Genomic DNA, 25,529 nt, shown 5'->3' with positions numbered 1-25,529 from the left:
ATGTTAAAACTAAAAAGGACTAAAATAAAATAATCTACGTAAAATACCAAACTGCGGAGTTCATGTGTGATACTATTTTGTCTGTCTCTTACAGTAAGATATTACATAGTTGTTATATGCTTGCACGAATCCCGGGATAACTATAACTAACTAACAGATAAACAGATAAATTAAGTGGAACCAAAGAGCGATATTCCACCAGACTCCATTAGTTGGCAGCAAAGCAGCACATGCGATTAAACGCAGAGGAAGACCAGTGTCAGCTGATGGAGCACATCAGGTGCTGTTTACTCTGGACTTGTTTCTTCTGTCTGGTACCGTTTATCCGCCCTCTTACCCCGGCAGGTGGCGATGGCCAGGACCTATCACTAACATGTCGATCACATGAGCTCCTCTGCAGCCAGGAGTTCAGTGTAGGTGACTTCCATGTGTGTGTAAGAGAGAGAAAGAGAGATGTGTGTGTGTGTGTGTGTGTGTGTGTGTGTGTGTGTGTGTGCGTGTGTGTGTGTGTGTGTGTGTGTAAGGGTGAGAAAGAGAGAAAGAGAGAGGTTTCTCTATGTGTGTGTGTGAGAGAGAGATTTATCTGTGTGTGTGTGTGTGTGTGTGTGTGTGTGTGTGTGTGTGAATAGAGAGAGAGATGTCGCTCTCTCTTTCTCTCTCTCTCTCTCTCTCTCTCTCTCTCTCTCTCTCTCTCTCTCTGTGTGTTCTCCTCCTCCTATCACTGTGAAGCTGCAGTGGAGGACTGACAGCCTGTTGCTATCATTTCAACAGTTAGGAGTGTATCCGGACTAAAGAGATGGCTCTGCTAATGGAGCACCAATTCAGACAGCTGCCAGCTGACAGACAAGTGGAAACAAGACCGTTTCTGGAAGCTGTGTCATACCTTCCACCATTCTTTGGTAAGTGAAGTTTCCACAGTGTAACACAGGGGAGACTACATTAATGGGACTGCAAATGAAGTTGTGAATTTTAAAAATAGATGACAGCAGGGAAAATGTATAGTTGTGGTGCTTTATGATTAACCTCTCAAAGGCTTCCAGATTAATGCCACGGACCGATCGTGCTTTATACTTCCAGGACTGTTAAACTGGTCCAGTAGGCACAAAATGTGCAGTTTACATTAAAATTACCACCCATGCAATGGACGTGTTTTTTTCCACTGCTGTGAATCTTCATTTGGAATTTGTCTGATTATTAAACACTGAACTTGTGGTGAGGATAAATCTGTCACAACACTTCCATCTCGTTTAACAAAACGATGTTGCTCTTCCTAATGATAATCTTTTCTGGATCGTGTTTCTCTCCACCAACCTGTCCACAATCCTTTAGCATGCATAATTTACTCCACTGGCCTGGATTTTAAGTTGTGAAAATTGATTAGTACGGTGTTGAGTTCCCCATGCCCATTCACCGGTGCCGCAGTGCGCCAGGGCATCTTTGTGCGGCTTCATTCTCTATTAATATGCCAAAGTCCCTCCATTGAATTTGCCACGTGAAACCCTTGAGATGAACCAAGTCTGATGTCGATATTAGGCTCTTTCCTCCTTGTCACCATTATTCTTCCTGACCCAGAAATTTTTGAGCCAACTTTCCTACAGGCCATTACCATCCCGCACACTCATAGTACATTCACACAGGTGTCTGAAACTCTCTTCCCTAATTAGTGTCCTAATAGACTTCACTCCACTGGCACGTTCACTCTCCTGTTAGTCTTGTTTCAACACACCAGTGTATTTTATTTTTATTTATATCTAAATAGAGACTTGTTATTTAACCTGTAGTAGTAAAAGTTAGTAGTAAAATGTCATCATGGCTTTGCCTCAAATCATTCTGAGTCATTTCAATTAGTAAGTTTTACTTTATGCTTGTTATTAGTAATAAATAATTAGTAGATAAATAATTAGTTTCAGAAGTCCAATATTTAGTACAAAAACCTTTTCCCCGTGGAGTGTATGGAAATTAAAGGGATCTGAAACATTAAATGATGCCATTAGTGTTGTGGCGATGCATTACACTGCATTGCACAATAGAAAAGGCTTAGTCATGGGTAGTTTCCAGTAACAGCTCAAGAGCTAAAGGCTGTCTGTTGTGTTAGCAGGTCAGCCATGAACCATGGGAGGTCCGCACTCGAGATGTCTTGTTGTTCATTATTACTATTCACTCAGCATCGCCTAATTAACAGATACCAAATGAAAACAGTGTTATGTGTCTGATACTCGCTGTCCAACAGCAGATTTTTGTCACCGCAGACATTTTGACCTGTCACTGGTGGGAAAACAAAGGAAAAACACTTTCTTAACGAATGTTCACTAAACAATCCTGCACTTTATTTATTTATAATCATAGTTGTAGAGTCAATGCTCACCTGTCACCCTACAACATACCTGCCGTGCAGCACTGATGCAGGGTGCGGTCAGAGGTTACACAGGCTTAAAACTTTTAACCAGAGGGTGCAAAAAAACCACTGGCAGTTTGCACATGCTTTTTCCATCATTTTACTAAAGCTATATCATTATTCACGAGGGGTCGCCACAGCACACAGCTCTATTTATTTGATTTGGTAGTTTTCAGTTCTTTTAAAAACCAGATGCCTGATGCAACTCCAAAGGGATTTGTGTCTGCTTTCAGAAACAAATCAGGGACGAATGTGTAAACCACTTAGATTTTTAAAGACATTACTGTTCAACAGTCTACAAGTACGGACAGGTCAAATAGCAAACATGGGATTAAGCTCTTGGGATTCCATTGTAATCTTGAAGGACAGCTATAATTAAAAAAATCTAACTTCTAAAGGGGTTGTGAGATTGTTCGTAAGTCCCCACAGATGATCCTGTGCATTCAAACTGGAGTTTAAGTCAAGTTTAATACAGATTCAAATTGAGCTTTTGTGTTAATTAGTAGGAGATGTTGATTACCTCCAAAGAGAATGTTCATCATCTCATATGAGCTCCGTAGTTTTTGTTCACATGTGTGGGGAAATAAGTTTTGACTTCTTTAATTGCGAGTCACAGCCTGTGTAAATATTCCTCCTCAGACTGCCTCGGCTCTACTATTTTCGCACCGATCAAGGCTGACATATCGGGTAACATCACAGTAAGTATGCCCCTTGACTTCTACATTGCTAATGGATGATACAATGATACAATAACTGTTTTATTTAACAGAAAATCAAGTCTGTTTATGATAGCAACCCCGGACGGTTCAAGACTCTCCAGCAGATTTTGGAGGCAGAGAAGGACATGCATGGAGGAGAATGGCCCAAAGTTGGAGCAACTTTGGCACTTATGTGGCTAAAAAGGTGTGAGAAACTCTACATTTTAGACCAGGGGTGTCAAACATAAGGCCCAGGGGCCAGAATCAGCCCAGCAAAGACTCCAAGTAGGCCCGGTGGACAATTTTCTAAAACATGAAGGAGGGCATATATTTTAAACTTTTAACTATATTTTAAAATGTTGTTTTAAAAATACTTTCAACTATCAATTTGACATCTTTTCCTGCTGATAAAGAATCCCCAACAGCCATTAATACCACGGCAAAAGTTCTGCTAGCACTCTGAGCCCAGAGTGCTAGCAGAACTTTTTCTGTAATTTTACACATTTATCATTATAAAAACTGAGATTTTCTATTGAAACAACACTTCTTCATCTTTTATTAATATATCTTAGGGACTGACTGTGTAGTTAAAAGTCCTTACATTGACAGAAAGTGGAGTTTCACTCTTCTGTCAATGCCACTTAATGTGGCCATCGATGTAAAATGAGTTTGACATCCCTGTTTTAGACTGTTGTGCTGCACTTGCTTCGTCAAGCTGAGAAAAGTCCTCGTCCATAATCACTGTGCATGTCTTCTTGTCCAAAAGGGGTCTAAAATTCATCCAAGTTTTCCTTCAGAGCCTGGTGGACGGTGAAAAGGACGAGAACAATCCAAACCTTATCCGAGTCAATGTCACCAAAGCCTATGAAATAGCACTTAAAAGATATCACGGCTGGTTTGTGCAACAACTGTTCAAGGTGCATTCAAAGTAGCTACAAAAATTTTCTTTATACAATAAATGTGTCATAAGCTCATTAGACGCGTAGGCTTGTGAGTAAAATCTGTGCTTGTTCTTATAGGCGGCTCTTTTTGCTGCTCCGTATAAGTCCGATTTCCTGAGAGCCCTCTCCAAGGGTCGGGATGTCAAGGAAGAGGACTGCTTGGAAAAAATCAGAAAATTTCTCATCAACTTCTCTGCAACTGTTGATGCTATATACGACATGTACAATAAGATGAATGCTGATCTAGACTACACAGTGTGAATGCAGGACTTCCCTGCGTTTTCCTCAGTGGGAGTGATGTAATCATTAAGTCGTTTATGTTCAGCAGCTCTGCAGTCCGCATGTTTAAAAGACAGCTCACTGTGACAGAGCATAATATTCACTTCCGGCTTTGCTGGTGAATCTTTTCCTCAATCTTATTTGATTCTGGGACGAGAAATCCAAATATAGCTATAAAGTAAATATTGTTTTTACATAACAATTGCATTTCTTTACTCTGTGTTTGAACATTCGTGTTGCATTCAGGTTTTAAATTATTGTTGGGTGTTTATATCTATTCTTATGAGTACTCAGTACACAGAAATGTGTTAGAACTATACAAAGTTAACTTAACCAGACAGGACCAAGACGTTAATGTGTGGGATATCTGATGCTGACATATTTAATCAGCCTGTAACAAGTCATCACAAAATATAAGATTAATTATGAATTAGAAAGTTTCTAATCACACGGAGGAAACAATATAAACTGGGAAACGGTTTAATTTTGCCATTATAATGGGACTGTCATAGTGTCATGCTACCTTTAAGCAATATCTCTCTAACACAGGGCTCTATGGTAGTTACACTGAAGTGACTACAGAGAGAGAAGAATCCATATGTTTCAGCTTATCCACCAAACACTGTCTGTGATTGGAGTTAAACTTAATCATTACCTGCACTACAACCAGCAATCACTATCATGACTTCCAGTATTTAGGGCTCCTCTCTCTATTCCTGCTCTACGTGAACATTCTCTATTGCACACACCTGTTTGTGCCTTAAGCTGGAGGTGCAGCTCATTTAAGCGACTGTGTCAGCTTTTCGGTGTTTGATTGTTTTTATTGTTTTATACGTCCGTCACTATTAAAGGCAAACGTCTGCCTAACATATACTTAGCTGCTATGCTAAGTTGTGCTGTCTTTCTAAAGCAGTGCTTCATCAATGTTTCTCATTCTAAAGGTGCTTTTTACCCTTTAAGCATAATTTTAAAAAGCTTTTTCATTCCAGTTTTTGACATCTCTAAAGGAGTAATTTCAAGTAAATGTCAAATGATTGATGAGTGTGGTGTGTCTTCTTGCATTATGTTGCAGTGTGTGTACTGTACAAGAAAACGAATATTGTTCTTTCATATTGTGTATTAAAAAAATGACAATTTGTGTGATTATCAATGAAATTATTTGTCTTCTTTAATTTGTTACCTATCATTGTGTAATTAATGTGTGTAATTAATGTGTGTAATTAATGTGTGTAATTAATGTGTATTGTTCAACCCCCATTTCTTTATATTTTGCTTCTAAGAAGCCAGACTTTCTTGTCATTTTTTAAAAGGAGGCCTTGAGCAATAGTTCTCCATGCTTTCAGAAGGTCTTTCAAAGTTTCTCTTTAACCATTGGCTGATTTTTCACTCATTTTCAGTCCAGTCCTTGCACCGTATCATTTTCAAAGGAGTGCTTTTGTTTGCTAAACCACTTAACACTGACCTATGACCTATTTATGCATAAAAAAGACACCCGACACAAGGGATGAGCCAGTGTTGTCGCTCCACCTAAAAGACAACTTGGGAAAGAAACTATCTTAAATTCTATCTTTAGGAACTTGTCTACTACCAGCCTGTCACAAAACATATAATTTCTCCCTATTTCTTTAGCTGAATTGCTGAAAAATGCCAACGCTAACACAGTTTGATAGGCATGAAATAGTATTTTTGCACCAATAAGGTGATCTCAGTGGAAGGGTGGCTGTCAAATAGGCATTGTTAAGGAAGAGAAACAGAGAGCCAAAATTACACAAGAACTGGAATGAAAATCAGTGGCAACAGGTTTCATGGAGTGACGAATCTAAATGTGACATTTTTAGTTACAGTAACAGAATCAACTTACTTGGATTTCCTCACCGGGATTTTTTTTTTAACATGGATTAAGATACAGGGAAGCTTGGCTTTCCAGGTCATGTTGAAGAAAAAGATGGCCATTCCAAATGCTGACTTTCAAACTCATTAGAATTTTATAACCTCAGTTTTTGCCTTATATACTGTGTTTCCACGTTTAATGTTTATACTAAATCGCTGCACTTGTTTCCAATTTTTCTAGCAAAATATAAAAGAAATGAAGGGTGGCTCAAATTTTGTACTATACTAGTAATGAAATACTTTTTGATAGTAATCTTCTCTGTGACCACCAACGACAGTTTTGTTTGTCAATATTTTTACAATAAGACATCTCTATTTTTACAGCAATCTCAGTGCTTGGGCTAACCTTAAATGCTAAAGCTTTTTTACATTATGTGGGGGTCAGTGATAAACTATACACAGTGAAGCAGCTTTAAAAGCAGTAAATCACAACATCAAAAGAAGTGGCTCTTTGTTTTGATAACTGCTCAGACATTCTTATTCTTTTGTATAGCGCCTCATGTTCCTTTTATTGGTCTTGCCACACCCTCCTCATAGGAATTTAGTAAACTCTTCTCCGCTCCATTGTGTGAGTTTGAAGAGTGGAATAGAGTGTCAGAATCTGACAAACTGCTGCTGTGTGAAGGTATGTTGTTTCAGCAGTGCATTCATGTGTTTTTGGCACAGAAAACCAGGTTAACAATTAACTTAACTTTCAATCTCTGCTTTGGTTTAGCATAAAATTAGATGCCTTCAAAATAAAATGAAAATTCCAGAATAGTGTGGTGCAAAAGAAAACAAGTGCAGTGATTTATTGAACTGTGTGCAAATATTCATGGAAATACAGCATATAAGGCAAAAAGCAGACTTTGCACAATTCTATCAAATTTACATTTTTCATCATTGACATGCTGAAAATTGAAGCTGTTGCCAATCAGATGCTTTCCAGATGGTTTTGCAGGGTGGATCAAAGTCTGACTGCACTTTTTTGCTTTCATAATTCATCAGTTTTGACAAGATTACAACATCCCGGCCTGAAACGCACCAAGTTTTTCTGTGTTTTACAGATGGGTGTAGACACTGTTGCACCTCTCTCCCCTGACCTCCTCTGTACATTCTGACAACGATGATTTGAACCAAAAATTTCACATTGAAATTCAGTACTCCATAAGTCCTACCCAGTCCAGTTCTTGTATGATTTGGCATACCTTAGCCTTTTTCTCTCTCTTTCCCTTCCATAAGAATGGTTTCTTGACAGCCACCCTTTCACTGAGACCACCTTGTTAATGCAAAAATACTATTTTGTGCCTGTCAAACTGTGTTATCTTGACATTTTCAATAGATTCAGCTGAGTAAATCAGCACAAATTATATGTTTTGTGACAGGCTGCTATTAACAAAGAGACTAAAGATAGAATTTAAAATAGTTTCTTTCCTAAGCTGTCAAACAAAACACTGGTTGATCCCTTGAGTTAGGTGTCTTTTTATGCATGGAAGGGTCATAGGTCAGTGTTAAGTGGCTTAACAAACAAAAAGCATACTGTACCTGTGAAAATGATATGGTGCAAGGACTGGACTCAAAAAGCATCCAATGTCCAAAGAATTTTTTTAAAAAGACTTTCAGAAAGCCTGGAGAACTATTGCTCAAAACTACTTTTAAAAAATGACATGAATTCTGGCTCCATTCTTTATATTTTTGCTCACTGTAACCAAAATATAAAGAATGACTCCTGACTTTTGCACAGTAATGTTGATATGACAGAATGAGAGGTACTGTAGACATAAAACAAACAAACAAGGAAACAGATAACGTCAGCTCGGAACTGTTGTTTATGGCGGTACAAGAAGAGGAGAAAATTCCTGGTGCACCATAGTGGCTTGTAATGGCATGTAAATTGTGCTCAGGTGTCTTTGTAATTCCAGGAAAAATCCGGAGACTTCAGTGAAGTCAGCCTCGAGCGGCATTGGAGTCAACACCTGGCGGCCACACGTGGTACTTCACCTCAAAACTTCCGTGTTGGCTCCTGCTTTGAGGCAAGGATGTGGTCACTTTGTCCCACCCAAAGTTTGTGAAAGCGGCCGTTGTTCTGTGAGACTTTAGGGCAACTGTTTTAGGTAATTCACTTTCATCTGGATGCCTGGAGTTGCATTAAAGCAGAAGATGCATTCAAGGAGCGCACAGTAGATCAGAGAAAACACGTCCAAACGTTCTATGGGATAAAGTTACGGAGCAGGCTGTAAACATTTCTAAGAAAATGAAAACTGGATTTACTGGTTAGAGGAAGGTAAGGAATATGCCATACTCTTTAACGGCTTCTTCTGCTAAAGAAATTAAAAAATATATATATTTTACTGTATCTGTGTTAGCTGAATAATTAATGAGAGTTGCGCACAAACTTTTTTTTTTATAATAATACCTTAGTATAGAAAAAGTGATATGAATTTGTATGTTCATTATTCTTCTTATTAGTTTTCATCATAATTTATTTTTAACGTCGTTTTTGTGCTTTTAAAAATATAAAAATTTTTGCCCTGTGTTCTTTTATTTTCTCACTTATGAATAAATATAAAAGAGATGTTTGTATTTTTTACGCTATTATCTTTCGAACTCTTAAAATGTATTTCAACTAACGACTTACTCAAAATCATAATTCTAATCTTGTTCTTTTGCTTGCTCTTCTTTCCTGCGCTCGTTTGGCACAGTCGTCACGCTCTGTGGCTCTGGATAATGTCACGTTAGCTCTGGCAAAGCAGGAAATCCCACATCCCTGAGGGGACCCTCAGTGTCACTCACACTGAGAAACTTTTAAAAATGAATTTCTACTTCTCGACCCCATTAATGGATGATATGAGCCTTGGATCAACTTGATGTTTTATGATCCCATCCTATCACTAAACCCTTAGTAAAGCAGTCTTTGCTCTTCGTGTTTCAGTCTTCTAATAATCAGGGGCAGCCTTTTGTTATGCCTGTCTTTTTACCATCAAATGCCCACTGAGGTGTAAAGGCATGATAATCCAGTGTGTCAAAAGGGGCTGTGAGTCATTTCTCCTGCTTCAGTGGGACCCCAGGTTTCTTGTTTGTATTGCTTCTTTTACAGCAGAGTTTGGCTTAGATTGGTTGGCTGTCTTGAGCAAATTCATAAAGACCTGTTGTTTTTTTTTTAAAGTCCATGCTGCACAAAGTGTGAGAGTATGCTGCAGCTGTACTGTGTGTGTGCATGTGTTTTGCATAGAGATACTATAATATACGCATCTGTAATAGGAAAACATTCAGAGCATTCATTTACTAAATGTCCCGTGTTAAACAGGAAGGTGGTGTGATTCTGCCTTCTAGAGAAAACACGCTCAACCGACCAATGGGAGTCAAGACTCGTACTGATGTTGGCATTGCTCCTTTTTTAAAGTTTTCCATACATTCCTCCTCTAAACACAGACACTCTTGTTGTATCACTAGGGACATACCGATGTTTCGTCTGTACTCTTGTGCCACTGTTTCACTTGATGCTTACTTTTCTTTGCTCTGCACAGCGCCCACATGCTTCAGCATCATTTCCAGTTTCCCCCCGAAGAGGAATTTGGCACATCATTGTGATAAAAGGGATGAATGAGGTACAGAGCACTCCTAAATGCATGATGTTAAATCTACTTTACGCTTTAAATGTGGATTTCAAGTGCCACTGTGGTAATTGCAGTCTTAATACATCTTCTCTTTAGTCAGAATAATGTGTTGCTGAGTGCAGTTTGCTCATCATATTGTCTAATGTTAAAAGCACTGCTGTGCAGCGTTAAATAAAACTGGCATATTACAGTTTAATTTAACCCTGCACAGCAAATGCCATATAAAGTATTTAATCTGGGTTTTTTTTTAATGTATTGATCAGTATCTTGGGATTTTTACCAACTTGTTTTTTAAAATTGCATGTCTAATACCATTTCATACAGACAGCATATAAATGGGAGTCACTGACGCCTTTCTAAGGCTTTTACCCTTCAGCAAGCAGCTTTGCGATGGTGACCACTGGAGACTGTGCTTGTGTCTTATATCCTCCTTCCTAATGTGACCTCAGAAAATGGTCAGGTCCACTATAATTAAATACAGCTCAGCTCTCTCTCTTGTAATAGTAAGCAAGAGCTGTTAGGGGTTCCGAAAGAGACTCAGGCGCAGGCCAGGGTTTCCTTTTAAGCGAAGAACAGTGCGTTTATTTACAGTGAACACAATCACCAAGTGGCTATGTACAATGTGCAGGGGAAACGGGTCCGGGTCGCCAGGGTCCGTGGGAAACAGGGTTAGGGGAAAAGGTGCTCCACACTTTCTGTACAAAAAGCTCCTCCTCAGTCACTCCTCTCAGAATCCGGTTCCAAAAATGATCTAAACACAAAAGGTCGGGTTAGCGGGATAATAACAAAGGGCTTTCAAGATACAGGTTGGCAGATACACAAGTTTGACTGACGCTGATAGTTCAACGATCCAGCGAAGACTAGTGCAGACTCGCCATCTAAGTAGTGCAGTAATCAGCTGGGATCAGCAGCCGGTGTGGTGATGAGCAGGTGTGTGGGCCAGCAGCGGGAGCCCGCAGTGAGCATCGCCGTGGCGAGAGAGAGAGAGAGTGAGAGAGAGAGGGCGAGAGAGCAAACAAACCACAAACATATTGCCCAATAGAGGATTGACCAGCAGGGCACAGGGACCATGACAAGAGCTTGAAATAAAATAATAGTAATAATGAAATGACCAAAGATCCTTATCAAATATTCTAGCTGGGACTTTCTTTATTAATATATTAGAAAAAGTTATTTTTCTACATAAATAAACAGATTTAATATTTATCTTTTTGTTTTAAACAAGACCTTTGTGACATTTAAAGAACCTGCTGCTTCCTCACAATATTTTTATCATTTGTATTCCAGGGGCGATCTGCTATCTTCAAAAGGCGGCACCTTGCCTTGCCCAAGGCCAACACCATCAGCTCTGAACCAACCAGAGACACTCTCTCGGTGGATTTGGGAGACAGTGAGGCTGCTCAGCCTGAGGGTGATGGAGCCTTCCCTTTATCTGAGCTCTCACACCTGTTCGAGAGCCAGGATGGATCCCCAGCAACTCAGGACTCGAGTCAGGAGTCAATTCTGGAGCCGGCCCAGCCGGGCCACCCCGCAGACAGCAGACAGTACCTACGGATGAAGTTCCACGGTGCTTTCAAGAAGGGCATATCCAACCCGATGGACCTCCTGGAATCCACCATATATGAGTCAAATGTGGTTCCTGCTCCCAAGAAAGCACCCATGGACTCACTCTTTGACTATGGCACCTACGGAAGCTCAAGCAACCAGAAGAGACGCAGAAAGAAGCTCCCAAGAGGGTGAGAGAAAAGATCTAAGCTGTTCTCAAACTGCAACATTTGTGTGCTTCCAGGAAACATGGAAAATGATTCAAATGATTCAAACATCTCGCCTTAGGCGTTTACCTTTCTGTCGTTAAAATATACTGGATTTTTATCCGTGGACAAAAGGGCTAGTTTGGAAAAGTTTTGTCATTAAAAACAAAATCCTCCCACATTGGCCACTCTGCAGACAGAGGTGTGCCACATGAAGTGGTGCAGTTTGAACACATAGAGACGCACTGTGTGTGAAGCACAGTCCCTAAAAGCCAACAGAGAGCATGTTGTTGTTTCCCCTGCAGCCGCTGAGGTAATATTAAGGCTGCTGTCTGTTCCTGGCTGCCCTACCTGCCCCATACGCACAGAGGTCTATTTATTGGAGCAGTGAAGGCTGTTTGATTGCTTATATACGGTAGTTTGTAAGTAAAAAAAAAATCTTAATGTTCTATCAGTGAAATATTAAAAATTCACTGGTTCACAGGGAGTTCCTGCTCTTGTTGGATCATCAGTTCAGTTGGAACATGTAACGCAACGTAAATCCTGTTTCTGTGTCATCTCAGTAAAACAGAGGCATCCTGTGACGAGAGCCAGAGCTCTGATCCTCCAAAAGTCGTGAAAGTATTCAACCGCTGGCTTCTCTTCGACTGTGTGTCACGTGGAGACCCCGCGGAACTCGAGGGCCTGTTGCAGTACCTGCAAAGTAACAACAAGAGGTTAACCGATGAGGAATTCAGAGGTACGTTTTAAGATGCAGTTGATTCATATTTGTTTCCTACTCTTTCTAATGTTTTTTGGGGTTTTTTAAGTTTTGTCAGCTCTGCGCTCAGCTTTGTCCTCCGGCTCCTTTGACCTTTTGCACTTCCTCGCCTCTCCCTGTCTCTATCTGGTTTTGACTCTGACAATATTAAGAGGAAAAGGTGGAATGACGTTAGAGTCTTTGTGTGACCCAGTGCAAAGCTTCCTGTGTGTGTCTGAGGAGCTTTATGTCAGGCAGCACAGAGAAATCACAGCAAACTGTGGCCTCTGTGAGAGAGTTTAAATAGTGCTTTATTTTTAGGCTCAGAATCTCATAATAGCTTGTTTAAAAGGGCTTGTTTGACCCCTGTCTTTAACAGCCTGTTACTGTAAATCCCAAATACTGATTTATTTCCCAAAACTTGGGCTAATTTATCGTGTACATGTTCTGGGGTGTACTACAGCACATCTGATAGGATTGGGGTAGCCTTGGATGCTGGAGGCCTAAAGGGGTATTGGAAGCTTTTGTATCACACTTAGATTAGATTAAATAAAGAAATAAAATCCCTTTCTAAACAAAATATGTCTGGATTAAAGTCTTTTCTTTTTCTTTCTGGTAAACTTTTTTCTTTCTACCAGAGCCATACACAGGTAAGACATGTCTGCCAAAAGCTTTGATGAACCTTTATGGCCGTCAGAACAACACCATCCCAGTGCTGGTGGACATAGCAGAGAAGAATGGGAGTCTCAGAGAGTTCATAAATACGCCCTTCAGGGACGTCTACTACAGAGGTATGAAAATAATCCCAAAACGACCACATGCAGTTGCAGAAAATGCATTTGTGCTTTAAATTAATGTGAATTTTGCGGTTAGTATATAGGGCTGCTGTCCCTTCTTCTTGCCCTGAGTTACAGCTGGCAGGGGAAAATGTGTTTATAGTTAATATGTTTGCAATGTCTTGGAACCCTGAATTGGAGAAATGGTGAAGTAAACAACAACTGTTTACAGTCCAGACACCATTTGTTTGGCTTTCACTCCTTACACTGTTAGCTGTGAGACAGTAGCACCTTGTGACAAAAAATGAGTTGTTAGGTCACTCAGTGTAACCTCTGAGCTTTTACTCCTTTTTGCACTTTTGGGAAATATTGTAGAAGACAGTTACTAAAACTTTGAGCTCCTGAAAACCTGTCCACAAACCCAACCCTTACTCCACATTGATTTAATTAACACAAAGCAGTGGTATGACATAACGTAATATTTCTTCTGCTGGGTTCGGTGGCGTTCTCAGGCCAGACAGCGCTCCACATTGCCATCGAACGACGCTGTAAGCAGTATGTGAAGCTGCTGGTGGAAAAGGGAGCTGACGTTCATGCCCAGGCGAGGGGACGCTTCTTCCAGCCCAAAGACGAGGGTGGTTACTTCTACTTTGGTAAAGACCTTTTTAAGCACATAAAAACTTATGTGCTTCTGTTTTTCTACTTTTAGCGCACCTATTCCCAGTCCCAGTCAGCCACACATACAGAGTCCTGGAAATGCATATAATCTTTATATAATTGGGAGGTTTGTTTGAGGTTTGTATGACTTCACCGGTCACATTTTCAATTTCCACTCTCACTGCTTTGCTCATAAGCGGTTATTCAGCTTTTTTACAATGCAGAATTCACATCAGCGCAACGCAGGAGCTGCCAAGATCAAGTAGTTAACGCATGGAGTATTTTTCTGGCAAATAAACAGCTGTTTCCATGGAGAAATGAAGTGACATTTTGGCAGAGCCAATACACTCAGGGTACTGCTGTGGTCCAGCGGTGAGCTCCACCTTTACCTCTACCCAGATTTTTTTTGACATATTGAGGAGCTTTCATTAGTCACGCTCTGAAAACACATGAAAAGACGAACCTTATGTCAGCTGTTCAAGGACTGCATCCAGTGAAAGGTGTCTGTGTCCTGCATTTGAGAAATGTAAACATCCTCTGCTGGTGCAAAGCACCTCATTGACCTGCTAACAGCAGTAGGGGAACTACATCAGAGCCGGTAAAGTAAACCCAACACTGCCCTCTGCTGGGTAATGTTCAGATTTTACTAAGGGACAGCATATAACAGGTTTGACATCAGCTGTGTGAAGTACCCAGAAAAAAATGTCTTTATATACATGTTATCATTTTTAATTGCAATGAACAATATAAATGATGCACATTGTTTTTCTCCTAAAACGTCAAAAGACAAGTAGATTTGCTACATTATGGGCTCTATTTTTAATTTTATTTAAAAATTTTATTGTATTTTTTACCCAAACCAAATTTAAAAATTGTCTGTATGGTCACAATCGAGCATCACACTCCTTACTCATCAAACAGGGGATGATTTCTATTTGCACTTAGCATGGCTGTCATTCCCAAATCCCAGCGTGTCCGGGCACAGTGTGAGTAATTTGCTGCGGAGCTTTGCAGTGAGGTGTACAGGAACCTGGCAGGGCTGATGGCTAATGGGATTTAGACTCACGCTAACACTCTGCATGCACCCGTGCAAATCCATGAAGAGGAGCGTTTCTATGCGGGGTGACAAAGTAATCTGTCACCCATGGCAACGGCTCATTTTCAGCAGCTGCTTTTGGCACTCTGGCCCCATTGCGCCCCTCCCTCAAACAACTGCTAATTGTGCTGTTTTCATAGGGGGGATTTAAGTCAGATCTTTGATCCATGTTTTGTATGCTTTGCAGGGACATACAGACACCAGCTACAGTTCCTAATTAACCCTCCTGTTGGTTTGCTTATTTTTAATCTGAAATGCAGCTTTCCTAATAATCTCCTGTGATTTCAGAATTAAGTGAACACACACACACTCTCTGTCTGTTTGCCCAGGTGAGCTGCCTCTCTCTCTGGCTGCCTGCACGAACCAGCCTGACATAGTGCACTACCTGACGGAGAATCCACACAAGAAAGCTGACCTGCGACGCCAGGATTCACGTGGAAACACGGTGCTGCACGCGCTGGTGCACATTGCAGACAACACCAAGGACAACACGCGTTTCCTCACAAAGATGTACGACCTGCTGCTAATCAAGACTGCCAAGCTTTACCCAGACTGCAACCTGGAGACAGTGCCGAACAATGATGGCATGTCGCCTCTCATGATGGCTGCCAGATTGGGCAAGATAGGGGTAGATAAAATGTTTTAAGCATCATTTTCACTTATTATAGAAAGTCCAGATCAAAGATGCTTAGGCCACCTTGTTCATGTTCCTCCAGATTTTTCAACACATTATCCGACGTGAGATCAAAGACGAGGAAGTTCGTCATCTGTCCCGTAAGTTTAAGGACTGGGCCTATGGTCCAGTGTACTCCTCCCTCTATGATCTCTCTTCACTGGATACATGTGGCGAGGAGCCATCTGTGCTGGAAATCCTTGTCTACACCAGTCACAATGAGGTAAACAAAGACAGTATTTTCTTAGTTTTTTTCTTTCAAAACTTGAAATTAAGGTTTTTGAGCCCACCGTTTGATTATTAAAACATCTAAACTAAGCATAAAAAATACACGGGAAACCTGGCACATTGTATACATATACAAATATCAGGATTTATTTATGTTTTTATGTTTTCATCACATCTATTAGCATCATGTTTTTGGTCCTCTGTTGTCAGAACCGCCATGAGATGCTGGCAGTGGAGCCCATCAATGAGCTGTTGAGGGCCAAATGGAAAAGGTTTGCTGCTGTCACTTTTTACATCAGTGTGTTCTCCTACCTCATCACCATGATCATATTCACCCTGGTGGCTTATTACCAACCAACAGATGGAAAGGTAGGTGTGAAATGACTGAAAATGACTTTTCAAGACACCACTTGAATATTTTCATTTATCATTGCAGGGATTTAATTTTATGTTCTGTCTCATGTATAAAATACAATGCATCCTCTGCTATAGCAGCAATTTTATGTCCCATATTTGCTCAGTTCTGCACTAACAGGAGTTCAGTGCTCTACATTATAAGAATATTTACTTTTTTGGGGGTGCGGGGGATCTGCTTCCCTGCCAAGAGGCAGATAAGGAGATTGATGGCATTCTCATATCTTTACAATAAATATTAAGCTACAGGCAGCTGACAGTTATCTTTGTTTAGCATAAGCAGGAGGGAAACAGTGAGCATACCTCTATCCAAACTTTGAAATGTGAAACTCCAGAGTAAAATGTGACAAATTGAAATCTTACGGGGGATTACATGCTAATACTAAACTAAGATAAAAGCTGCAGGCTTGGGGTTTATTCTGATAGATATAAGATTGATAGCAATCTTCTCATCCAACTCTCAGCGAGGAAGTGAAGCCACATAGGCCTCCAAAAAGATAAACTAATCCTTTAATTTTTGGTCATAGTCACTTTTTTCCTTATAAACATTCTGCATATGATGCTTTTCTTGTGTGTTTTGCTAAGATGTTCAGATGTTCTTCCTTCCAGCCTCCATACCCACGTACCACATCGTCTGACTACTGGCGGATGGCCGGGGAGATTGTCACACTGGCATCAGCAATCTTCTTCTTCCTCACAAATGTTAGTGTGTGCCCTCCGACCTCTTGTTATATTCTGACCATCGCTTGGTTGATGCTTTCTCCCAGTCTCTTTCAGCCTGTTCAGCAGTGTTGTTGTCACTGTGGAAATGTTTCTCTCACTTTTTTTTTCTTTTTGCAGATTAAGGACCTCTTCCTGAAAAAGTGCCCTGGGGTGAAGTCTTTATTTATTGATGGATCCTTTCAACTGCTGTAGTAAGTCTCCATCCTCTGTACTCACAGGCTCTGATCCTCACCTCCGCTATATCGTTTGCTGGCTTTTACCCGAGGCAAATTTCGCATCCTTTTAATTGAGTCATCTAATTAATTTGTCAGCCTCCTCGCTGGCATGTTTTATATTTTAAATCTTTAATTAAACCCATGATCCAAACACAGAGCAGAGGATGTCGAGCATCCTCTCTGAACTGTGTTGATTTAGATCATTAGCCGTGATGTATACATTCTGTTAAAATGCCAAATGCCAGCAGTCGTATCTTCCTGCCATCATCCCTACTTCAGTATTACACAATTCACCAGTGATACTGGTTTACTGACAAAGTTATTCTCTGTCCTCTCTAGCTTCATCTACTCTGTATTGATCATAGTCACAGCTGCTCTCTACCTGTCTGGCATTAAGGCCTACGTCTCTGTCATGGTGTTTGCACTCGCCCTGGGCTGGATGAACACACTTTACTTCACCAGGGGCCTGAAGCTCACGGGCACCTACAGCATCATGATACAAAAGGTTAGACTGTGAAAATGGACAGCTAATTAAAAAAATGCAAGACATCCAAAGGCTTGTGTGTGTCTTAACATTTGTTTTCTTCTTAGATTCTTATCAAGGACCTTTTCAGGTTTCTGCTGGTGTATGTGCTCTTCATGATCGGTTTTGCATCAGGTAAGCTACCGGGACAACAGCACCTTGAAAAAAATTATACAATCGTCACACTTTTAGTAACTGCTTTCAATCCTTATGATAATCACACACATTGCTGGCTGTAGCATCATATTTATAATAATCAGACTGGTAGAACTTGCCTCTCAGGTTAATGTTCATGTAAGTGCTCACAGACTCTTAGCCAACCTGCCTTTTGTTTCCATCCCACAGCCTTGGTATCTCTGCTGACAGTGTGCCCAGTGTGTAACGGTAGTTGCCCAACCGACCAAACAACCTACCCTGCATGCAGGGACAATAACACTTTCAGCACTTTCCTTCTGGACCTCTTCAAGCTCACCATTGGGATGGGAGACCTGGACATGATCTACAGTGCACAGGATCCAGTCGTCTTTCTCATCCTGTTAGTTACTTACATCATTCTCACCTTCGTGCTGCTACTCAACATGTTGATCGCTTTGATGGGGGAGACAGTGGGTCAGGTCTCCAAGGAGAGCAAAAAAATCTGGAAGCTTCAGGTGAGTCAGTTGTTTGTGGAAGCCGACGAAAAACGAGGCTCATTTAAACATATAATTTAAATGGAAAAGAAATGAAAGCCTTATAACTGCCAGCAGGGGGCGACGCTTCTGCTAGCATAAACGAGTTTGATTATATAGAAGCCAATGAGAAAATAAACTTCCTGCACTCTGGATTTTTGACTTTCCTAACACATTTGTGGTCTCAGTGTCTACTGACAAGTTTTATTTTAAAGAGCATGATGATTATTTAAAATTATAGAACCATAACTTACTGTAATACAAAGCACCTCTGTCTGTGTCTTTCTTCTTTTTATTTTGTCTGCCCGCTCCTCCTACATGATCAACCAGACTTGAGCACAGGTGCATCTTAGGCCCCTGAAGGTTCTTATCTAACTCAGCTATTAGCACAGCATCATGTTGCCCAGTATCTGCCTAGCAACAGACTAAAATGCTTTCATTTCCCCCGTTTTTTTTAATTTCTTTCTGTTTGGACTACTGTAGCTCACTTTATGTGGGGGTCAGTCAGTCGTTGCTCTCACGTCTGCAGCTGGTTCAAAATCCCGCAGCACAACTCATAACAGGAACTTGTAAAAGAGAACACGTAACAAAGTACTGAGATCCAGGAGGAAGCTCAGAGCCTTTTCTATTGTTGCTCCTAAATTATGGAAAAACTTGCCCTTGCACATTAGAGCGGCCCCTTCACTGTCCACTTTTAAAACATGTCTTAAAACCCATTTTTATTCTTTGGCTTTTGACCGTAGTGAGACTTAGTTGTTTTTTTTGTTTTTTTGTTTTGTTTTTAAATTAAACCGTTTATTAACTAACTAGTTAATTATTTTACCTTTTTTCTTCTTTAATTTGGCTTTTATTTTTATCTAATGTAATTGTATTATTTAGTAATTTAGTACAGCACTTTGTGTCAGCTGTGGTTGTTTTTAAAGTGCTTTATAAATAAAGATGATGATGATGATAAAATAACCTGTTTTAGCATTTAGGCACCTATAACACCTTATATGACCATTGTATCATTTTTCATTTCACCAAACTAATGTCATATTTAAATCCAGAAAATGGTGTATATTATTACACCATCACTTTACTTGGCAACCACCTAGCAACAAGCTCACACCTGTTTTTTGGCTTTAATGTACCTACAACACTTGATGAAAGCACTGAATCGTATTAAATTCACACAGTAACGTCTCATTCATATCCAGAGAAGTTGAATTATACATGCATAACAACCACCTAACAACGGCCTAAAATGACCCATGTTTAGTGTATGAACACCTGCCACCCGTATTTGGTTACTTTCCTCGTTGTGATTAAACATATCAGTATGCCAACAGCACAAACGGGTAAAACGACACGGTAGCATGGGCATACACTGGTGGAGTCAAATAGATGACAGAGTTCAGAATATGACTATGTTGTGATTAAGAGGGCTGCAGCATCCCTCAAACGTGTCAGTGAGATCAGGCTGCAGTTCATCCTGTGGAAATGTTCAGTTTGTGAAGCATATAGTTGCCAAAGATTTATTCTCTAGACATAATGATAATAACATGTACAAATTTTTTATGGCAAACTATCAAGAACTTCTTGATATTTATTTATACATAAAACAGGGACAATAGATATTAACATTGCTTTAAACAAAAATGCAGCTGATGCAGGAGTTCGCTAGTTTGCAGACCTTGTCCCTGGTTAGACACAATATGTCAATACAAATATAACTCAAAAAGCAGCAAATAATAATAATATTGATAATAATAACAGACAGCATCTACTACAAGTAAATCCAGCATTTAAGAACAATTAACAGTGATAGAAGACCCCTTTCTGGGATCCCAAATGTACTTTTTTTAGGCTATAATTTTACCTTTACTTTAAAACTTATGAGATCAGTTCATGTTGTAATTGTTGGTGGCAAAGTGCTCCAAATCTGTGAGTATTTAACTGTAAACGAGCACTGACAAAATGTTGTGTTATATTTCCCTAATTTACAACCACCAGTAATTAAGCTGCCCTTGTGGTTACAGCTTTACTGCTGAATTTCAAAATCTGCTTTGTTATGATAGTTTCTGTTTACTTCAAATATTTTTCATAATTTGTACTCCCAGTGGGCAACGACTATCTTGGACATCGAGCGCTCGTTCCCGGTCTGTCTTCGCAAGTCTTTTCGAGTTGGAGAGATGGTGACGGTGGGGAAGAACTATGATGGCACACCTGATCGGCGCTGGTGTTTCAGGTGATCTGTCTGATTCGTAATCTGTGCCACTCAACAGCGCCGGCGCTACAACTAAGAAATCTCATTGCTAATGGGGTCCTTTTATGTAATCAGGGTGGACGAGGTTAACTGGTGTCACTGGAATCAGAACCTGGCGATAATTAACGAGGATCCGGGAAAGAGTGATACCATCCAAGCCAACGGGTTGCAGCAGGGCGTTAGAGCTTTGAGGAGAGGTGAGAGATTCTCGTTGCATTCTCGTGGTTAAATAAAAAGACAGATACAATGTACACTCATCTGGACCACACATTCATTTAATCTTCCTTGTTATCGGCCTTAGATCGCTGGTCCACAGTGGTCCCGCGGGTGGTGGAGTTGAGCAAAGGCTCTCAGTCTCATGATCTCGCGGTGGAGATGGAGCCGCTGTCACCCAGGCACTGATTCCCGCAGATGATGAGTGCTGTCCTTGTGATGAGGAGACAGCAGAAAGCCATCAGCATCAGTGAAATCACTCTGCAGGGAACGATTTGGCCAATAAGTGTACTAATTTGCACGCGTCTCCTGTGCCTTTTGTTCAGAAAAGCTGTCGCGAATATAAAAGCAGCACACTCTGTGTAACAGGACAGACGACATGCAGAGACACTGGATAAAGAATTGCCGAGTTAAAGACATTAAATGCTGTTAGAAACTAACCCTGAGACCAAAAAAGGATAACAAAAAATGTGTTTTGTAAGCAGGGAGCTGTAATTTGTTTTGTACTTGTCACATAAGAATGGAAAATCTCAAAAAAATGTACTGTACCTCCACTTTTCAGACATCAGTGTCAGAATACTCAGGGATATAAGAAAGCGAGAATATTTCAGCATTTACAGTGCCGTATACTTTCGAAAACACAATCGTAGCAGGCTAGCAGAAGCATAATTACAATATTATTGCATTTTTTGTGATAGTAATAAAACTTTGCACCTATATTTACAATAAGAGATACTTCTTTATGAAAACATATCAATAAATATTTATAGACTTATAGAATAGAACTTTTTCACTTTTAATTTTCTTACTGTGTTTTGCAAAGTCCTCCCCCGTGTGTTCTTAATTACGCTCCACATGCTGATTTAAATGTTCATTTTCTAAAGTGTAGGGGAGCAGTGTCTGCAAAGAGGACACATCTATTATAGAAAGTCTATTTCTTTCCATTTTTATATGATATTAATTAAATAGTTTCCAAACTTTGACAATCTCAGGCTAGGAATTCCAGCTTAGGCAGACACAGCCGTCATTTGGACTGAAACACTATTTACATTATTACACGTATACAGAGACATTATTCTGAACATGGTGGGCATGATGAGCAGGTTATAGTTGTCAAGCAAGTATGCAAATGGAAGACAATAGCCTTCCGTGTTCTTTTGCAGCTGGGGTATTTGCATAATCAACTCTCAGTCCCTCCATTATGTACTTCCCCTTATTTGCTGCAGTGTTTTCATTGCAATTGGCTCCTTGCCCTATATAGCTTGTTTTTAAAAACACTGCTTGTTTGTGTTACTGCATTACACAACAGCTGATGGGCTGTACATTTCATTTTCACTTATTCATTACTGTTAAAAGTCACATTATGTTTACATTTCCAATCTATGACTGTTCATTTTTATACTGTTTGTACGTTGCTGCACAGAACAGTAAACACTGACTGTGTTTTATATGTTGTTTGTCTTTTGGGTGCTTTTTCTACAGAAAATACTTTCCAGTTAGGTTTTGAATGATTAAAAATCCATGTTGCTATTTTACTCCCAAAGGTAAATAAAACCTGACATTAGACCACAGTGAGTGAGACGACGGTCTAATGTGGTTTAATCCATCTGAGGAAATGCTGAAAGGATTCCTTTTCTTCTGTGCCAATAATTGCTATCAGTTTATGACTTCTGTTGTTTAGTTTGCATTTAATAATAGTCCCCAGCCACTTTATTAGTTACACCTTGCCAGTACCTGATTGGACCTCTTATGTCTTCAGAACTGCCTTAATTTTTAATGCGCAGTTTCAACAAGGTAATCTTCAGAGATTTTGGTCCATGTTGATATGATAGCATCACACAGCTGCTGCAGATTTGCCAGCCGCACATCCATGATGCAAATCTCCCAAAGGTTCTCTATTACATTGAGATCTGGTGACTGTGGAGGCAGTCAGTAGCATAGTGAGCTCATTATAATCCTCAAGAAACCAGTTTGAAATGATTTGAACTTCATGACATGGTGCGTTATCTCGCCGGAAGCAACCATTAGAAGATGGGTACACTTTGGTCATAGAGGGATACAGATGGTCAGCAACAATACCAAGGTAAATTGTGAGGTTTGAACAATGATAAGGAGTTCAAAGCATGCCAAGAATATATCCCCACCCCATTACATCACCAGCATCAGCATGAACCATTGATACAAGGCAGGATGGAGCCACGTGTTCATGCTGTTTATGGTAAACTCTTATCCTACTATTCAAAGGTTGCTGCATAAATTCAGACTCATCTGTTTTTGCAATCTTCTTTTGTCCAAATTTGGTGAGCCTGTGCAAATTGTAGCCTTGGTTTCCTGTTCTTAAGCTGACAGGAGTGGCACAGAATGCGGTCTTTTGCTGCTGTAGCCCATCTGCGTCAAGGTTTGACGTGTTGTACATTCAGAGATGGTATTCTGCATAGCTTGGTTGTAATGAGTGGTTATTTGAGATAGTGTTGCCTTGCTATCAGCAGGAAGCAGTTTGGCCTCCTCTGATCTCTGACTTCAAAAAGGCATTTTCACCCAAAGAACTGCCACTCAGTGGATATTTTCTTTTTTCTCTTTCCATTCTCTCTAAACTCCAGAGACGGTTGTGTGGGTTAATCCCGGTGAATCAGCAGTTTCTGAAATACTCAGACCAGCCCGTCTGGTACCAACAACCATGCAATGTTCAAAGTCACTTAAAGCACCTTTCTTCCCCATTCAGATGCTCAGTTTGAACTTCAGCGGGTCATCCTGACCATGTCTGCATGTCTAAATGCAGTGAGGTGCCGGGAGGTGACTGACTGATTTGCATTAATAAGCAATTGAACATATGTGCCTAACAAAGTGGCCAGTGAGCATATGTAGTTAGGCTATTATCATAATAGTTATAAAGAATATTCCCTTTCTTTCCATGAAAAAAATACAATTCTACAATCTAAGATCTGCATTATCTACAGTGTTTTAAAATTACATAAAATGTATACAAAAGTCAAAATGAACCTTAATTTTCATAAACTCATGCAGTATTCCTGACCTCTGCAATCCTCATCTGCATCACTTGCAGTTCCTTCTCTGGCCTGCTGATGGCTGCAGAGCTCTAAATTCCTCTACCGCTGTTGCAAGTTGAGATTCCAGTTGACAGAGTGTTAGCCATGTCTACTGTTGTGACTCTAGGGCATCTATATATAGTATATTTTAATTATAGCTGTAAATAATCAATTGTGAGGGCTAACTGTTATAAAAACATATGGTAAAGTGAACAGAATGCGGTTCGCCAATGAAATATATTTTCCCACTGGACCTCAGGTCTTATTGATGCCCTTGGAAACACCTGGCCAGTGATTATGGGCTTTTGCCTTCCTAATGAAAGCACAAGCTGGCAACAATTTATGGACTGGTTCATTGCCTTTCACATTTCATCGTTACACCTCACCTTTCCCTATTTAAAGAGGAGCTGGAACGGCAATTCTCACTAATGATAACCAAAGCCTGACTGGACACCTCTTGTCCTTCTCCTCTCTCTCCTCGCTCACTGAGGCCAGCAGCGCTGAAGGACACAGGGAATCTCTCGCCACCTCAGAGAAGAGGCTAATCCTCTTTGCCCCAACTTTAACTGGGCCACTAATCCTCCAGGTTTATCTAAGCAGTGAGCACCTAGCGCTGCTGACAACTTGGCCTTCCCTCCTCTCTGTAGCCTGTTAAGTAGGGCAGGACTCGGTCCTGCGAGTGTCACTGTCAGCAACTCTAGAACCGCACACTTACACAGGAAGTGTGAACTGTTAACAAAATGGCTCACTCTCTTGCAGCATGTGCATGCTTGCTGCCACAAATGTGTCTCAACAAACCAAGTGACAGCCAAGAAGGATCATGTCGTAACTGCCCTTCATTTAGTAACCACACAAAAGGAAAAGTTGCCAGTCTCAGCAAAGTTTAAAGTAAACTAACCACCTTAGATACTGGCAGAACAAATTGTTCCGCTATTGTCTGGCCAGTTAAGCTTTAAGGTGTTCAGGCTGATGAGTGGATACTGAACTGGACTTGGGCCAGCTCATTCTTTCATCACCAAACAACAGCCCAGACTGTCTGATGACTTAAAGTACAACATTAATTGTCTGCCTGAGGTCCAGCAGACCAGCACAGAGAAGAAAGCTCATATTGGTGACACTCCCACTAATCATTTCTCCAACTTTCATTGCAAAAGAGATGATAAATCGTTACTGAATGACGCTCTACAAGGGAAGATTATGTCAGGCTCAGACCTGAGAGATAACTCCAGGAGCACATTTTCTGCTGTATTCAGCCAGTGCTAATTGTCTTTTCGAAATAATTCCTTCCATGATCCCCAGTGAAATATTTCACCGCAGTGGGGTGCTTCTAAACGTAGCGAGCAATCACTTGACGCACCGGGCGATGAAGAGGAGGAGCCAGGAACATACTGGTTAGGCGGCGTGTGAGATGACCTTTCAGTTCATCTAAGATGAAACGAGGCCGCTGAACCCGAAATGATTCAGAGTGTCTAAACTGACAGGCGAGGGCATGGCCATGGCAGAGTTTCAGCCGGCTGCCCGGCCTCCACAGGCATCTCTCATGATTTATTGTGAAATTGCCAGGGACTCAATGTGGCGTGCAGGTGAATGAGTTTTGCTAATAAGAGAAGCATTTCTGCTCCACAGAGCTCTTTTTCTATCTGAGCGAGCGTGTATGAAATCAGTGTGCAGTCTCCCACTACCACACGCTCTGGTGGAGGCAGCTGGCTCATCAGTCTACGACTTATCTGATGTTTTAGGTGGGTGGAGAGGCTGGCAG

General features: G+C 40.6%; 2 protein-coding genes across 2 annotated transcripts; both read left to right on the top strand.

Moving 5' to 3' along the window:
• The first annotated feature begins 265 nt into the window (after nt 1-265).
• gltpa (glycolipid transfer protein a) lies at nt 266-5,485 on the top strand. The gene is made up of 6 exons (XM_026187880.2): nt 266-413; nt 772-899; nt 3,035-3,093; nt 3,165-3,298; nt 3,860-4,010; nt 4,113-5,485. Exons 2-6 carry the CDS (start codon nt 797-799, stop codon nt 4,293-4,295), a joined length of 630 nt encoding a protein of 209 aa, XP_026043665.1. The 5' UTR covers nt 266-413; nt 772-796; the 3' UTR covers nt 4,296-5,485.
• Nucleotides 5,486-8,190: 2,705 nt separating this feature from the next.
• On the top strand, nt 8,191-22,173 carry trpv4 (transient receptor potential cation channel, subfamily V, member 4). The gene is made up of 17 exons (XM_026188140.2): nt 8,191-8,466; nt 9,710-9,790; nt 11,087-11,535; nt 12,114-12,289; nt 12,928-13,080; nt 13,578-13,718; nt 15,148-15,446; nt 15,535-15,714; nt 15,930-16,088; nt 16,743-16,835; nt 16,974-17,047; nt 17,411-17,576; nt 17,663-17,729; nt 17,940-18,244; nt 20,365-20,492; nt 20,586-20,707; nt 20,812-22,173. Exons 2-17 carry the CDS (start codon nt 9,782-9,784, stop codon nt 20,910-20,912), a joined length of 2,622 nt encoding a protein of 873 aa, XP_026043925.2. The 5' UTR covers nt 8,191-8,466; nt 9,710-9,781; the 3' UTR covers nt 20,913-22,173.
• The last annotated feature ends 3,356 nt before the right edge of the window (nt 22,174-25,529 follow it).

This window comes from Astatotilapia calliptera, chromosome 12 (assembly GCF_964374335.1).
Source record: "Astatotilapia calliptera chromosome 12, fAstCal68.1, whole genome shotgun sequence".
NCBI lineage: Eukaryota > Metazoa > Chordata > Actinopteri > Cichliformes > Cichlidae > Astatotilapia > Astatotilapia calliptera.
Note: the sequence above shows the minus strand (reverse complement) of the source record. Positions and strands in the feature narration are given on the sequence as shown.